At 38.4% G+C, this 17,492-nt stretch overlaps 1 protein-coding gene across 6 annotated transcripts in view; it reads left to right on the top strand.

The window, feature by feature from the left end:
* kcnab2a (potassium voltage-gated channel, shaker-related subfamily, beta member 2 a) overlaps positions 1 to 17,492 on the top strand; it is a 67,143-nt gene that overhangs the window by 26,909 nt on the left and 22,742 nt on the right. For 5 of the 6 annotated variants that reach the window (XM_038307851.1, XM_038307852.1, XM_038307849.1 and 2 more), the window contains one exon: positions 17,173 to 17,216. In XM_038307851.1, coding sequence (XP_038163779.1) covers positions 17,173 to 17,216 — 44 coding nt within the window. Of the gene's footprint in view, positions 1 to 1,950; positions 2,819 to 17,172; positions 17,217 to 17,492 lie in introns of those variants that run through there. The other variant, XM_038307850.1, reaches the window with a different exon arrangement.

A 17,492-nucleotide genomic window follows, 5' to 3' on the forward strand; every position in this document is an offset into this window, starting at 1 on the left:
AAACACAGATGCAGCAAATCGTTATCATGATCGGTTTAACGAATCTGACCCACATGCAGCGAAACCACTCAGAGAGCACGGAAAAAGTTTAACCAGGTTTATTGAGGTGATTAAATAGGAGTTTAATCTGGAACTCCGTGAGCTGGTAACCGGGAACTGGAAGTGAGAAGGGAAGTTCAGTGGTCAGTTCAGGTACCGTGGGAATCTTGGAAGCACTTAGATTTCGCAAGAACGGGACTTACATGGGAACCTCGTTAGTCCTTGAATCCAGTCTGTGTGGTAAATCCAGAGAATAGTGCTCACTTTGGAGGGCGGACAGGTTTAACAAGCATTGGACCCGGAGGAGTAATGGAGCGGACTGTCACTCGGATTTCCGGTGGGTACTTGAATGGAACATGTGAAGGTTTTCCCCTGCTCAGTGTAACTCGGTTTTTCCTTCCAGGGGAGAGAAGGTCCAGGAATCCAGTAACACAGGAAAGCATCCTGCCGGGGAGCAAAGACAAAAAAAACTCGTTAGACTCAGAGAAACAAAGCTAGGTTAGACTCCTCTAAACTCAGCTTGGCCAAAGTACCCAAAACTGGCAAACACTCTGGCGTCGAGGTAGTGACAGTCCACTGCTCAAATACTCCTTCAGATAATGATCCAATGAGCTGCAGATGTGCAGGGAGGGACAGCGAACAGGGCACCTCCTGGTGGTGGAAAACAGAGAAACACAAACAGGTCATACAAACTGGATTCCACTACTTAACTTAATAATCAGTTAATTTTTTTTATTAAACATAAGCCTGTTTGTGTCAATGTTTCCTCACAGCTGATGTGGGGATGACCATTATTTTTGGACCAAGGTGGATCTCTACTAAGAATTCCTTCTGTATTTTTAGATGATTTATAAAGAGATTCTGATGCCAATCTGGTTCACCCAAAAATCATTTTATACTTTTCTTTTTAATAATGAATTGGATGAAAATCTATTTTATCATGCTATACATTTGCAGTTTTTGACCTCTGGTAGATATGTGTGATATCTTCTGTAAGCTTCAGCAGGCTCTTTTGCATGTTTCAGAGCCCTCAGACAGTCTTTTCTGGTTTGTCTTCCCTTCATTTTGTGCTCAGCATTTGACAGAAATCCGATTTCAGTTCAACTGAATCACCTTTTTCCTTCAGGGTTCCATTATAGTGGAGGGACCAAAAGGTTGTGGCTTCAAGAATAGGTGGCAACCTCCCTTTAGCTCTACTATTCTTACAGAGCTAACTAAACTACATGTCAGCTCCTGATGGCATTGCTTTTAATTATCTCCCTGGCAGACTAGCTGCCCTGTTTAGACAAGCTTCAGTATCATATTACTGTTAATGTGAAACTCATCTATTGTGCTTTTCATCTATGATGGCTGATTTTCTTTTTTTTAAATTAATTATTCAATAATAGATGACTGCTTGTTCTACAAATTAGCTTCAGGGGTTTATTTTTCCATTCTTGTTATTTAATTTTGGATCAAATGGAATACATGATCACATGAAATTCATTTTATATCCTGTTAAGAGAGGACCATAATCGGAGACGCGCTCCTCTGTCTTCATTTTGTCACAGACAAAAGTTGCATAATATTTATTTCACGGGCCGTTGGATAAACCCATGTGAAAGTCCCTTTCTCTTGGGGCAGGGGCTGCCGCTAAGTCCTGAGCACTCAGCCTCCCTCTTTTCCACCAAACTAAATGAAACCACACTGCAGGGCAACAGAAGGACAAAGATGTGCGCATAAATGCACTACATCTTCTGGGAGCAGTACTGTAAACATGCAGGACTTCACTGCCGTGCGCTGGCGCTGCTTGGCTCTCTGAATATTCATCCTTGTAGCCCTCCCACCATATCCCATCCCACGCTCCCCCCCCCCTCTCTCCTCCCATCCCTCGCCTGCTCCGCGCCGCTTTTATGCTAAGCACAAGACACACAGATGTAAGTTTAATCCAGGCAACAGTAAAAGCTGGGGAATGAATCCTGCCCTTTTTTTCCTACTAATGTGCAAATCAGAAGAATTTCCATCAGCCAGCGCAGCTGTAAAGGTGGACTGCTGGAACTGTGTGGCGTGCTTTATTCTCTCCATCTCTTTGTGTGGATCTATTTACTCTTAAAGCTCGGCTGCAAGAGGTGTCTGCTCAGTGTTTAAAGGACTCTGCAGGACCGTGACTCTGTTCATTCATCTTCAGACAAAACAGGAGGACGGGTAGATGAATCAAGGGAAAACATACATTTAAGCAACGCCTTATTTTTTTTTTCTTATTTAAATGGACTTCATGTCTCTAAATCCAGTGATTGCAGTTTTGTTTGACCCAAACTAAGAGAGGTGAAGCAACAATGTAGTCACTGGCTTCTGACTTATTTTGGACAGGATTTTCACCTGATCAGATATTCATCACTCTTTGCAGAAAGGAGGAATTTACACAGACTTGAGTATTCGGCTCAATCTAGAGCATCCTTCAGACTGAATTAGTACGCATCCTTGAAGGAAACTTTGTTACCTTGGTGGAGTTTTTCCCCATTTGATTTTCTTCAGAGGAGAATTTTATTTGAGAAGATTTTTATCAAAACTGTCATTTAGAAGCCAGGATGCAGGTATCCTTAGTGTGCACAGATCACCGTGGGGGAGTGAGCCGCAACACAGAGGACCGGCTTAACCGCCAGAATGCCAACAGCCCCAGCACAGGCACCCGCAGCAAGTTCAGGGCAGTGGCGATGGTTGCTCGCAGTCTTGGGCAGCTCTCAGTTCAGAGCGTGCCCTCCTCCAGCGAGCAAAGCATCAAGACGGGCATGAAGTATAGGTAGGCATGTCTGAAAGCATTCAGCAATCAAAATGTTTTTCCCCGAATTCTTAAATATCCAGAATTTTATATGTTCACATGTTAATTTTCAAAATGATCTACCTATACGAAAATTATAGGGGGATATAATCTAACGACAATAAAGTATTTCACCTTAGGCTTGGTATTTTATCCATTCATCAAATATTTTTTATATTAAGCTATAGGAAAATAAATGTAAATTTGGTTGTAATAAACCAACCATTTTAAAAACTAAACTTTGTCTGCCAAAAGTACACTGCAAAATAGATCAATATCTACTGATTTGTTTTAAACCAAACTAGAAAAATGTTCTACTTTTAAATTCTACATTCTACACATTTAGACCAAGTTTTATTAATTCTGTTTATATAAGATTTTTACTGACATGCAAATTAAACCGCTTTGCTGCACTTTAATGCAGTGAATTTCTTCCCCAAATTTGTCAGTTAACAATAATATATGTCACATATCCTCAAATTACCTGTTCAGTTTTCTTTGGATCACATTAAACTAATGTTAGCTTTATAAACTTAATACGTATGTATTGTTTGAGAGAAATGAATTGATACACGAATTGTAATAATTATGTTATTCCCTCCATTTCCCTATCAATCTACGTTTTTTTTATTTTATATTCAGCGCTTAAAGTCTAAAACTGAATTGGCAGGTCAGATCTATATGAACAAACAGAACGGAGCAGATTACTGTACAGGATTTCCACTATGCGTATAGTTCTGTTGCCCCCATTTTCAAAAGCTTTTTATTTCTTGCAGACTCTAATCCTCTTTGCATGCAGGAACCTCCAGGCAACAGGAGACTGATAGAATTTAATCTAACAGTTCCTGTTTTAGCTGTTTTGGCAAATATTTATTGCACAAATGCATTTCTATCAGATTTGCAAATGTCTTCCATTTGCATGGTGAATTATTCAAATTAGCTGGGCTATTACACAAATGCTGCAAGAAGAAGAGATGAATAGGAATGAAGATCTCTTCAAATGCTCTCTTAAATCACTGAGGAGTGAGTGTCAGACTGAGCAGTGGTAGACGGCTATAATTCGAGCACTGTGTATTGCAGTGTTCTGTTGTCTGTACCAAGCTGGTCAGTAATGGTGAGTATCGGCAACGTATCAGCATTGCAGCATATTTTCTTTTTATTCTCCTGTTTTGTCAGTCATGCGTTTCCTTCCATTTAAGCTAAGGTAATGATACATGAAACACATTTCCAGCAGCTATGTGGCCAGTTTCTGATTAGCGGCGTTCTAAAGCTGTGACCTGATATCGATTTCAGCTGATTACAGTTTCTCTGTAACTACTGTAAGAAAATGTGTAAACTTAACTGATAGTAATAATTAATTTTGTTCGGATTTAGGGGAAACTTAGAATGCTTAATAAAAGGAGTCATTATAATATAGGGGTTGATTGGGATAGTAAACCAGTTGCTCTAAGCTGTCTGAAGCAGAAGTGCAGTATGTTTGACAAAAATGTATTTTACGGCAATACTGATGAGTGTTTTGATGATGAGGCTTGAAAGAAATAAACACATTCCCCAACTAAATATTGTTAATGTCTTTGGTCTTATTGCAAACACCGGCCCCAGATAGTCAGCTACTGGAAACAAAAAGAAGTTTTTATCTCAACCAGATGGTTTCACTCAATAGGTTGTCCATGAAGGATTTCCCTTTTCCTGACAAAGAATAAAATCTGTTGTAGTTTTTTTAACCATATTACCTGGACATCATGATGCCCAGTAAAAACATTTTCTGTTAAGAAACAAAACTATAATAAATATTTTACCTACACAAAAAAAAGGATTGCATCATTTAATATATAAGCATTTTAAAAATGTTTTACCAACAATCAGTTCCAACCAATAATAAATGGTGTAAACCGCAGCCCTTGCATTAAGTCCGTCAAATGGCAATTATTGGGTTGGTACTATTAGCTTATTTAAAGCAGCAGTGTGCTGATATTTGGGAGCCTAGCATGTTCAATGACTGTCTTTTAAATACCCCAAAAACATCAGAACAGAGAAACTTTGAGTTTCAACTTTCTTAGCCTGAACAAACACGTTTTTAATCACCACACTGATACTGGAAATACTTGTTTTTGATTTGTATTAATTTCTTCAATCCATATTGGCATCTACCGCTAAGACTAGTTTCTACAGGAACTTGGAAGCGCTAAGAAATGAGTCTTTTACAAAGATGAAAAAGAAAGAAACTCGCCATCTAATTTTCAATGCACTGTTAAAAAGTCTTCAATGCACATATTGGCCATAGATGTTTTTACATAATTTGGTTTTGTCCGTCAGAATGCACCTCAGTTGTATAAATAACTAACAAACTCAGTTAGTTCTTGTCTCATCTTTTACCTCAAATATCTGGATTATTTTCTGTGTATCTTTTTAAACCACCTATTGTGATAGATATAAATGTTTTCCTTTTATAGTATTAAGTCGTGGCAAAATGGAAAAAGCAGTGTTGGGGTCGATCTGAGGGTGGATTTTTCTGAAGCCACATCCCAATCTTTTGCATGTGATTTGCTGGCGGCAGCCCTCTAGTGTTGTCTCACTGTCATCATTGAGCCTAATGATATTGAATGAGAAAAATCATTTGCAGCTCGGGGGCCAGCGGCTTTTTGTGTTCTTGTGCTCTCACAGTGTGCTATGAAGTGCACAACGGGATTTATACTTGTAAACTCGGCTCACATCTGATGTAAACCGAAGGTAATACTGTATGTGACTTGATGCAGTGGGAAGCCCCGGTCGCTCCTGCACAGACGGCAGAACATAGTGTTTGTTTGTATGTATGTATTTTAGTGGGGGGGGCAGCATGAAAGGAAAATTGCTAAGGTTATTGCTGCTGTATGCACAGCTCCCAAATGGAAGTACAGTGGGCTGAAGTGATCTGCGCTTGTGTCACTGTGAATATTTCAAATATACCTCTAGGAGTTGAAGCTTGCAAGCCCTTTGACATCTACGTCCATTTCACTTTTCATCTGTAAAATACCCCCCACCACTGCTAAAGACGGAGGGAATTTCTCATTTCTCTATTGTGACAGCTGAAGAGGTTTGTGGTTTTATAACTCTGCCCCTAAAGAATGCAGTAAAGCTGTCTTATCTGCATGCCAAAAACTTTCCCTTATTATCCGCTCTGCACAATTGCTGTGAAATTCAGATCAGACTCAATTTGCATAAAGTCATTGCTGTCTGCTTGAATGGCAGCCTTGAATTTGACCCGTCTGCCGTTTAGTTTGGGAGTGACCTCACTCAGCAAGGCCTCTAAAATCAAAACGCACCTCTTTTGAAGGGATGAGGGATTGCGGCAGCTTTATTGGGCTGCCAGTTCGTCTTTAATGGAACTCTGCGTCTGACAGATATGACTGAGTAAAACCACCGAGCTTGACTGAGAATCATCACCTCTTCCGAGGAGTGATTAAAAGCTTTTATTCTGAACTGAATTAATTATGCACACCAAATGAATTGTGATTATGTAAAGCAGTCTTTGTGAGAGAATGTCTGTGAGACTGGGCGAGCGGTACAGGTAAGGCAGTTCAGTCAAGTATTAGCTGTTCTTTCAGTCAACCAAACCTTGCTGACGGCAAGAGTTGTTTTGCTGAGAGGCAGCAGATTTGCAAAGTCCCAGAGTTACAAAAGCCGGTGTGTGTATCCAATTCCAGCTGGGCTGCCATTTTTGTGCTTTGTAAAGACAAAAGTTTGACGGTTTCACCTCAAACTGCTGTAGTTAACAACTGGGAACAGAAACAAGACTCCAGAGAATTTTCTGTGAAATACTGCAAGTTGGAAATGTTTGTTCAGCTTATTCTTCATCCCTGCTGAAGGTCAGATGCATTTGCATTCTGTGATTATTCTTATTTCACTCAATTCTAAAATGCGTTTGTGTAAGATAATGTTTGAGAAGTAGGCAATTATAATGCCTTACATTAGGGATGCAATGTGTCAGTAATCTGTACATTTATGCAGTATCAGTGCATTCACTATTGTGTGTGAACAAACGTATCTTTCAACATGGAAACTTAGCTATATTATTAAAGATTTATCAGGAATCTCTTAAAAAGTCACTTAAAATTTCTCAAAATAAATTGTCAAAGTCATGGGTAGGTGGCTTTAAAAACAGATCAGACGAAGGTCTATGAGTCACACTATGAACAACTATAAAAGCACTCAGAGAGCGCAGACCTCCGCCAACCAGCAAATATTGCCCCATATTATGACTTATACTTACAGCTACAACTTGCACATGATCTGGATCATTAGGAAATTTTAATGAATTACTCCTTTTGCATCAGGCGCACCTCTGGTGAAGCAAAACATCCTTAATTCCGTTCCAAAATTCATCAGTTAAGGGGCTGATTATCCTCCCGCAGCAGTGAGTGTGTTGCAGTGAGCTTGTCGCAGATATTTTGGATTTATGGCCAATTTTGAAGCGTGGTCTGCGCTGTGTTATTCCACGCCACAACGCAAGAGGGAGAATCACAAACTAGCTGTGGGTCTAGATACGGCTGAGGAAGTAAACTAATCCTGCTAACAGACAAACATACACAACCAAACATAAACTCCTTGGCAGAGGTAATGAAAGATGAACAGGAACCCTAGTTTCCAAAAGTACTTGGACTATATTTTTTCTCTGGAGAAAAAAAAAGCTAACTGGTACCTATTCAGAGTTTTCTCGTTGTTCTTGTATTCAATACCAGCTCCTTTCTCACTATCTACTCCACCAAGTGTTTCAAGAGAATCCAGTCAAGCTAAAAATAAATAAATAAAAGGTGTTGGAAGACTGCTGGTCACTGATTGGTTAGGACAGTAGCCTCCAAACTTTTTCCCCTTGGTCCCCATTTGGAGACATTTTTTGCCTATTGGCTAATGGCAAAAATAATAAATGATGAGTGAGAAAGACAGTGGTTTCTCATATATATTATGTCACTTTGGTGAGTTGAAGACTCGTTTAACAATGAGCTTCATTGTAATGTAACATGATCCATAGTTTGTAGAGTTGAGCAGGTACTAATAGTAACGAACCAATAAACTGTAACACATCCCTTCAAGAAATTACATTATTTCCTTCTCTTTTAGAGTTCTCTGACCTGTTTGCAAACTGGTTCCATTATTGCTGCTTGTTAGGCTGTTGTCATAAAATTTACTGTGGAACCCAAGCGGTTTTGAATGTGGGTTCACGTGTTCAACAATAAAAAGCTCCCTTATTTATGTGATCATTCTGCATCTAATACTGTAGATATTGACCAAAAGCATTGCTGAACTTAATAAACTGAACCAGGGGAAAAACCCATTTAAGCTGAGGTATGTTATATTGTCAAAACCATCTGCTAATTAGCCTTCAAAACAACTGTAGTTGAGTTTCTGTGCAGTCCTTTGGTCATATCAAGTTAGAATCAAAAGAAACATCCATTCAGCAGCATGGTCCAATGCAGCAGGTCGTACTAGTACCATTTTACCTCAGGAACATTATAGTCTGGACTATGTGGAGGTCATTTTTAAAGAAACATCCTGTTAAACAGAAGAAAAAGACCCCCAATTCATCAAGACATTTGACAATCAGAGGACTGATTGTTTATAGGTAAAGTGTTTGAAGTATGTACCCTGCACTCCCCTGGCAGCTACGCACGTGTATTTTGTTGGTTTAAACGAAGCCTTAAGGGACTTTCGTCATTTTACAAAATGACCAAAGGTATGGTGTTTGTCACCCTCTCTACCCTCATCATATCCCACAAAAAGGGAAACGATCAAAGCTCCCTAAGCAATTATGCTGCTTTTTTAACGGTTGTGTCTCTGTTGAAAAATCTCAAATGACAGCTAGTTTATCTCTAGCAGGAGGACGGATGGAAGGCCTCTATGGGGTTGAAACCAGTAGTTCAGTAGGATTTTTAGAAGACAGCCACCTGTTGCTATACAGAGCTTACATCGTCCACCCCCCCACTCCACACAAATTGGTATCTGTCTGTGCAAGCATAGGTCCTGGATTTCATGTGGAGTTCAGTCACAATCACATCATTAATCCTGGTTTGCTGCTCCAGCTCTGCTACTCCGTTCTCCAGTTGCTCCAGGAGCCAATCCTTAGCAGCATGATGGATCTGTAGAGGCTTTGCTTCCTCCTCAAGATCCATGATTGATTTCTGTTGCAGCTTCACAACAGACATCCAGAGACTTTTTGATATCTTCAACCTCCTCAACTGTCAGTGTCTTCTTTATTTTCAATAATAAAAGAAAAAAAAAACAACAACAAATATGAAACGGCTTACTCAGTGAAGACTTCATCAGCTATAAAGTACTTCTGCTCTGTCACAGTTATTAGTTCCCTGGAGGCTCTACCAAGTCATCCCTGACTCACCACCTACCCTGATGTACATCTACAGGCTGGTTGCTTTAACATTCGCCATCTCAAGAGGTCCACTTTCACTTTAAGAGCGGACATTGAGCCTCAGCCACAGTAGATGGCCTCTGGCAGGCTTGTGCAAGTGGATGGCATTTAAATCCCACCACTGTGTTGCTTGAAGTTAACCTTTATCATTCTCAGAAGGAAAATCTTGTTTTCTGTAGGTTTTCATTGTTTGTGCATCTTGAAGTCACTTCAGAAAACAGATGGTTGAAATAACTGGGAAAGGAAGTGACAAGATTTACAAGCAAGACTTCTACACTTTTAGTCATTAATTAGTGCTGTGAGCATCTTTATTGCTACTGGCTGCCTTAGAAGAGCTGAAAACAAGCTGATGGAGCTCAATTTGCATCACATTTGTGTTTGTTTGTGAATTTGTAAGAGTAGTGCCTTTTTGATTTTAACACCAATGCATAACCACTCAGGCTCTGCTGATAGTCTGTGGGTGTGTGAGCTTTGGGGCGTCACGAGTGTGGCTGCATGCTAGGAAAGGTTTCCCGCTTTCTGAGGGGCGGCCATCATCAGGGAGACAGCTTTCCTCTGCATATAGACCGTCAAATTTGAACAGAAATACTGCTCGAACACAAATACTGCATTATCCTCTCTAAGGGTAATTTATGGGATCAAAACAAACTTAAAATCACTGAAATGTTTAGGTGCCATTTTTAATGAGCACACATTTCCTTTTTCCCTGAGTGTATTGGTAGCTGTCAACTAATTTTAGCAAACGTAGGTTTATATTTCATGGAGCCCGATTAGGTTCTGTTTGTGTTTGGAGGAGAAAGATGAAGTATGTTGAAGGAGGAAAAAAAAAGACAGCTGTTCTTTTTTCGCCTCACTGATAAAGTTTAATTAGAGCCTCTGTTTGCATGTGAATGTCGCTCTGCTCTCCCTCTCTACATTAGTTTCATTAAAGCTCTAGAAATAGCTTCTATTTAATAATTCTGCTGTCAAAAAGAACCAGTTCTAGATTATGTGAAAAGTATGGTCATATTACAGGTGCCTCTAAATGACTTTGAATTCAAGTAATCCAATTAAAAAAAGAAGTTAAGGTTATATAGCATGAATTAATTTCACGTAGGGTGGCATATTTCTTTAAGTTTTCATTACTATGACTTGTAGTTGATGAAAACACTGAATGTAGTTTCTCTGCAAAAGACAGTTTCAGATACGATCAATTTGACACCATCTGTTCTCAATCCTTGGTCGAGGATGTTTTTGTATGAATTTCTGCATTAGTGCAGGATTTATTTTTCCCCCCTTCTTCCTTTAAAACTGACTTTTAGCAAATTTATACAGTGCTCTGGTGTCGCTCATCTTCTACTTGAAATTTCTCCAGATATTCTGGGTGAGGTGTCTGTATCCAGCCCATGTATTGGATGGGTCTGTGTTGGCCACCTTTTGAAGCTTTGACTCCAGCTGCTGTCCACAACTTCTAAATATCTCCACAACCTTCATTACCCGTTAGCCATAATGGTAAAAAAAAAAAAATCAAACAGAATAAACAGTAGAATATGTCACTCTTTGTGCTGAACCTATTAACTTAGTTTGCATCATATATAAATTCAATAAAAAATATATAATTTATTCATATGCATCTGTTTTGCATTCAAAGAATAAGCATGTTTTTAGGACTAAGGTGTTGTTTTTTTGTTTTACAAAAAAGTTGTTGCTTAATTTTCTTAACACTCTGTGCTAGAGATCAGAATTGTGCTGAACATGATGAGGGGTCAACATGAAACCTAAATGACCACTGATTTCAAGAAGAACAGCTTTGAGGCTGCATTAGGTTGTGGCTGAGAGAAACTTGGACTGTTATATAACCTGCAAAGCGGTGGCCGAAGATAGAAAAATGTTGAACAAATTGAGACGGGGCTACTAAAGCAGCAGAGCAGGGCTCCAGTGTGACACGACATCATGCTCAGTCATGTGTTAGAAATATTTAACCTTAACATTTTTCTAATAAGATAGATGGCACCAGTTTTGTCTTAAATGGCAATTTTTAGTTTGTTTCTATCAATGAGTTCAGAAGCTTTATGGACAACAAAAATAAATGTTTTAAATGTCCATATATCACTCATCAAAACCTCTTTTGACTCATCTGTGTGTTTTTTTTCTGTAAAATACTTGAGATTATGAAGAGCATCCTTCCAGCATCTCAAGTAGGGGAGCTTTCTTTGATTGCTTGTTTATATCAAATATGCAATATCAAAACAATTTGAATAAACATTAGAAAGTGGGTGCAGATCACTTAAGCCTTATTCATTTTATTTCTGCAGAGCTTTTTATTCCTTTTTTTCCTCATTAATTTTCAGAAACACCTTAAACCAGTGCCATCTGTTTAAATTATATATTAAATTAAATTGTCAATAAGCCAATATTGTAACATTTAGATTTAATGCGAAACAAAAAAGGAAAAGCATAACAGTTTCCATGAGTAAACACCTCTGCAGCTAACACTCTAAGATGTTTATACTCCGTGACACGATGATGCAAATAATGCTTAGGAGAAAGGGTGAGGTTTTTTTTTCTTCCTTCTTTTAGTCCCTGTGCTGTGATTCTGTACAGTATTTTATGAATTGGCACGTTAGGCCATCTTACATGATGGCTATAATTGGAGAAGTAAAGTCTAATCAGATTTGAACATTTATCTGAGCAATTACAGCCCTGCACAGAGGAGCTGTCAGTGTTGATGTCTGAGTAAATCAGAAATGAACACTCATTTAATGTTTCTCTCATCAAAGATAGAGGGTGTTATCAGTACTCAAGCAAAATGTCTAACATCAAAACAAGTGTTAAGTTTATAATATTAGGCTTGGCTCAAATGAAGATGAGCTATATTAAATTTTTTGAAGTGTCAGAGTTGTATTTGCTAAATGAAGTTAACACATGGATCTAAAAAGCTTTATAGTATTTTTAGATGTGCTGGTAAAGATTCTCAGTCATCCAGGTCATAGTCATTCCAAAAAAAAAAACCAAAACAATGGAGAGTGGTTTGGGTTCTTTGTTGGCCTGCACAACCTGATACTGGTCTATGGCTAACAAAGAACCCAAGCAACTCCCTATTCCTAAGAGGCGGACCTTTTCTTCCGGTTCAATTTGCATGTTTTCTAAGCAAAACAAGGCATTATTTTGGTCCACTCCATAAAGCCTTTGGACTCAACAGTAATTCTGACATTTTGAATAGAAAAAGCTTTCTGGATGGGAAATGAAACGTCTTCAAACTCGGAAACAAAGTCCATTGTATTGTGTTTTAATAGTTAGATGATTTTAAGTGCATTAAAAATCCCAACTGATTAAATGATCCTGCGTACAACACTGAATCAGCAAGACATTCTTCAGTGAACCCCTTTCTGACTAATTAAGCTACACTCTGACAATAGGTTAAAAACATTGACTTAACCTAACCTTGTTGGAATTGTGGAACATTGGTTTGTGCAAGACATGAGCTGCCGTAGGGCTGGTTGATATGGCCAAAATCTAAAGTATAGTTTTTAACTGGAATCAATATAATTCCAATATTAACATAAACAATATCAGGCCTCAAATAAAACAACCAAGAAGGCCCAAAACAGATCCCTGTACAAACACCTGACAATTATTTTTGCCAAATCTATGCGACTCCGTCAAATTAAACATTTCAGGAATAGTAACTTTTAAAAAAAGAATTAAATTTGACAATTTTATTTGGAGCTACTATCTGAAGAGCAGAAGGATACTTTTAACCTGGTAATTATCTTTCCCTCTTAATATTTCTCAGGTTATGAGTTCTAGCATCGTTCATAGTTTTTATCGTTACAACTCGCTTTAAAAAAAATGGCAAAACTATTCAAAACTTGCTCCAAAATCCTAACTTAAAAGGAATAGTGGTGGAGGTTTTTTTTCTGGGTGGATCATCAAACTAAATGGTCTACTAATTGTCAATCATTCTGGTGATATGTTTACGTAAGTCCGTCCTACGTTCTCGTCCCCATTTTCATTTACTGGTGGTGAGTCTGACATAGTGGGAAAAATGGCACATCATCTTTTGGAAAGTGAGCTTGTATGAGCGATGCAAACAGCAACTTTTAAACAGAGCGTGCACCAGGAGAAATGGGCTTGTTTACGCTCTCGCACCCGTTTAATAGACGTTACCTCTCAGGAGTGGGTACAGGGTTGTGCATCTGCATTTTCTTTTTTTTTTTTTTAAATGGTCTTTTCAAAAATTTGCGAAAACTGCTCCACTATACCTTTGTTTTCAGGCCATACTAACATATCTTAGTATGGATGAACCCTTGATGAAATTGTGGGGCAGTTTTTTTTTTTTTTTTTTATTTAGTTTTTTTTTTCAGTCATTTATTTTCTCCCCTTCTTTTACTTGTGCTACAAATACCCTGTGATCTAGCCTTGCCTTTGGTTATCCTTCTCTCATTAATACTTGCCTTATTTTACATTTCTTTTCTTGAGCAAAGTCAAAAGACCCCAGCCCTGTTTTTGGTTTATCTGCTTCGAACCCAGTGCAACCTGACAACAGTAGTTATGTTCCCCAGCATGAACCAAACATTTATCACAGCAAGGATTAGCCCAGTCAAAATAAAATTACCGGTATACAAATCACTCTTACCATATCACTGGACGGCTTGCTGGTGACAAGCTGTTGCTCTGCTCTTTTATGTCTACTTTATTTTAAGCTCTTCTTCTTCTGCTCTGACTGTAACATTAACAGCAGAGTGACCAGTTGTTTTGACCAAGATGCTTTCTACATGGTGTAAAACGGTCTATGCAATCTCGGACATTTCTAAAGAAAGCTTTTTTGGGGGACAGATACAAAACAGGCAATTGGTCACTTTATCACAGGCACTCCTTTTCTAGCTTAAATTTGCTAGGTAGGGGCTTAGCTGAGATTAGCCTACTAGCACTGAGCATACTGTGGTATACATCATCGCTCACCGTGTGTTAAGGCTTGAATTGACTGCTCTGAATGTCAGTCAGCAACAAATGCTGTAATCATACACTACTGTAAATGGAAATAAAGAAAATGTGTTTAAATGTCACATAAATTAAACTGACTTATAGATTGATGGTGAATTATCTTCCAGCCCTGAGCTGCTCCCATCTTTGGTGCTGGGAAGGGAGGCTTTTTATTTCCCCACTTGAATTTGTTTCATCTGCAAACTGAGAGAGCTCTGACCACTGCCTGCTGCTTATCACACACCAACTACTCATCCAGTAAATACTTCCACCACCCGTAAAAAAAAAAAAAAAATGAAACCTGGCAAGTGTCACACGCAAGAGAAAGGCTTTTATTTTCTTTACTTCTGAAGCATGAAATTAAATGTTTAATAGTTATGTAATGGGTTCCAAATAAACTAAAAAATTTTGACAAAAACCAGGTGCTCTTCTTTGCCTCCCTTCTTGGCTTAATGCTCGGCTAATCTTTTTGCTTGCTTTTCTATAACTTCCTCTACAGCGAGCCGATACAGAAAGGTACCAGTCTAAGTCCCCATTCACAAGAAGATTAGCATATTTCCAAAAATGACAAATTATTCTTCTCAATTGAACTCGGGTAAAATCTCCTTATTCATTTTCAAGTCCAATCAGAGTCTCGCAAATCCATCTTGGGCTTTGATCTGGTGATGAACAAAGTCTTTTTGTCCGCAGCTACAAAAGAAGGTCGTCCATCAGTAAGATATGATTAAAACCTCAAGGTGGAAAGCTGTAGATTGGTACAAGAAAAAGTTCACATATGCTGGTTTTGTAGCAGTTAGATGGCTTCTATAATTAGAACAGGCTTGGCTGTATGCTTTTTACTAAAAAAGTGGAGTAAATGACAATGAGATTTTAATATATGAATTTAGTCATAGCAAACATCTAATCGGGATTCTCTTTGGGAGAGGGCAGTTTTTTTTTAAGTCACAAACCTTATACTGTTTTTTTTCTTTTTAAATCAACTCTTTTTTTTTCCAACTAAGATGACGTAGAAAAAAAGTAATTCAGTAGGTTTACCCTTTCAGGTTATATATTTTCCTGCATCTTCCAGCTTGTTTTCTCATTTGAAATCCTGATGACTGCAAATCCTCTCCTAATACATCTCCAATATTTTGAGTACCTGTATGTCCCCCCTTTCATACAGTGTTTGTCACTGGTGCTATTATTGGTTTTAGGTTTTAAAGGTAAGCAAATATACAAGCCACCCCATAAATTAATTGATATTTGACTTCTTTTTATTAACTCACAGAAACCTTAAACTAAGTAAAGATGGTGGGGAAGCCTTTGAACTTTTCCACTGCTAAACATAATTATCTGTGTTTCTCAAACAGCTCCGGCCTTTACTGTGTTCGGTCAGTCTTAGGTTTGATGGACATTATTATAGTATTCTACCCAATTGCTCCTAATTAACTTTCAAGATGAATCTACAAAGTTTAATAATCTCTTTAGAGTGATTGTATGTCTTTGTAATATAAATATGAGGGCTCCTTGTCATTTTAATTGACGCCAATGTCACTTTCTCATGTTGCATCAGTCTTTCTTCTTATTGAGAGAGATTTCAGAGTGATGTCTTTACTGTTAGGGTTCATTTTGTTGAGTGGGACCTGCAACCTGACCCCACCTTCTCCCAGACTCTTGCAATGGGCTGCTAAACCAATACGAAGCAGTATCTGAGACATTTCTCCTTTAATGTCCTACAGAACAAAGTCCAAATGAAAAGATGTCCATAAAATGGGAAATTTTCTGCACATAAAACATGACCATGTAGGTCTAATAAAACTTAGTCCCTCTTACTTTAATTTTTTCACAGTGCTGTCTCTGTTTAAACTGCACTTCAATGGCTGTTTTGGGAAGAAACAGAAAAATTTAATTATATATATATTTTTAAGAAGTGTTCTATGGTTTAATTACAACATGAATTCAAGCCTTGTGATGCTGCCGAAGTTTTAAAATGTATATAATGTAAAATCTGCTGTTTTTAAACCACAGTTCCGTTCATTATTCAGTATCCTCAAATGCACATAGTAGCAGCAAACATCTGCATGGATCTATACAGTATGCTCACACTTCTTTCTATTCTCTGTTTCATACAGCCGGTCTTCTACAGATTATTTTAGTTATCCTCCCACATGTCAACTTTCACTCCTGCACATGTTACATCATACCCCCTGGCACATTTCTTTATTTATTAACTCACAGTTGACTGGCAAAAGCAAACTTTTACACTCCTCTGAACTTTTCTTTTTAAATCAAAAGATGATCTACATTTGGAAATCTTGCTAAACCTATTTAGAGGGATTTTTGCTTTTCCTTTGTAATAGTTTAGCTAATATTCTGCATACTAACAGGGAGCAGAAGACATGGTGGGAATCTTTAAAGGCTTGCAAACATCCAAGCTGTGAATGTCAGCAGCTGGGTTGGCCTGGGCCGTGATTGGCTGAAAGATGGCGGCTTTCAGAGGCAAGCTGGTGAAGGCAGTCAAAGTTGCACACCACTGCAGGGATTTTTTGTCACAGGGAGGCTGAGGTATCCTGGGGTGCTGAGAGAGATTTCTCTGGATGTCATGGAGGGCCTGCTTAAGAACCGTTTCCCGCCTCTGATTTTCCTTGACATTTTACAGCACATGCATACACATAAGACGACTCGCACATCGTAGTCTTTTCCTCACCCATTTGTCAGTACGACAGAAGATAAACGATCCTTCCAAATCCATACAAACCTTGTTCTTCTCATTTTCTGCTACTGTAAGCCCCAACTGCATTACAACCAAAACCCTGCAGAAACTCATAGGAATATTTATTAACTCACCATACTCTCTTACCTACATACTAACCAGCCATTGTGATAAAAACTGATTTGCAGCACTCCTTAGCTGCATTTGGAAGACAGACCTTTGCAAATCACTGCCACCTCAGCTCAGCATTAATGTAAATTTATTTCTCTGTTTTGACAGAAACCTTGGAAAGTCTGGCCTGCGCGTCTCCTGCCTTGGATTAGGTGAGATCACTGAAAAAAAATCCGAATTTGTGGACATGGTAAATAACCCTGTCTATCTTTTGACAAAGAGAAAGGCGTCACTGCTACTCCAGAAAGTGAAAAAAAATTTCTTTTGCTTTGAGTCTTTCCAGGTTTAAGTCCTTTCCTGAGAGTTTATATTAGCATATACCTTTTAAATGAATTCTTAGAATGTTTATTTTAGCTTAAGTAAATCTAGAGTAATGTTTCTGGGGAAAATTAACTATTAATTATTCAGGAGCATTTAACAGTGTAAGT

Source organism: Cyprinodon tularosa, unplaced genomic scaffold (genome assembly GCF_016077235.1).
Source record: "Cyprinodon tularosa strain WSP-4 unplaced genomic scaffold, ASM1607723v1 ctg621, whole genome shotgun sequence".
Taxonomy (NCBI): Eukaryota; Metazoa; Chordata; class Actinopteri; order Cyprinodontiformes; family Cyprinodontidae; genus Cyprinodon; species Cyprinodon tularosa.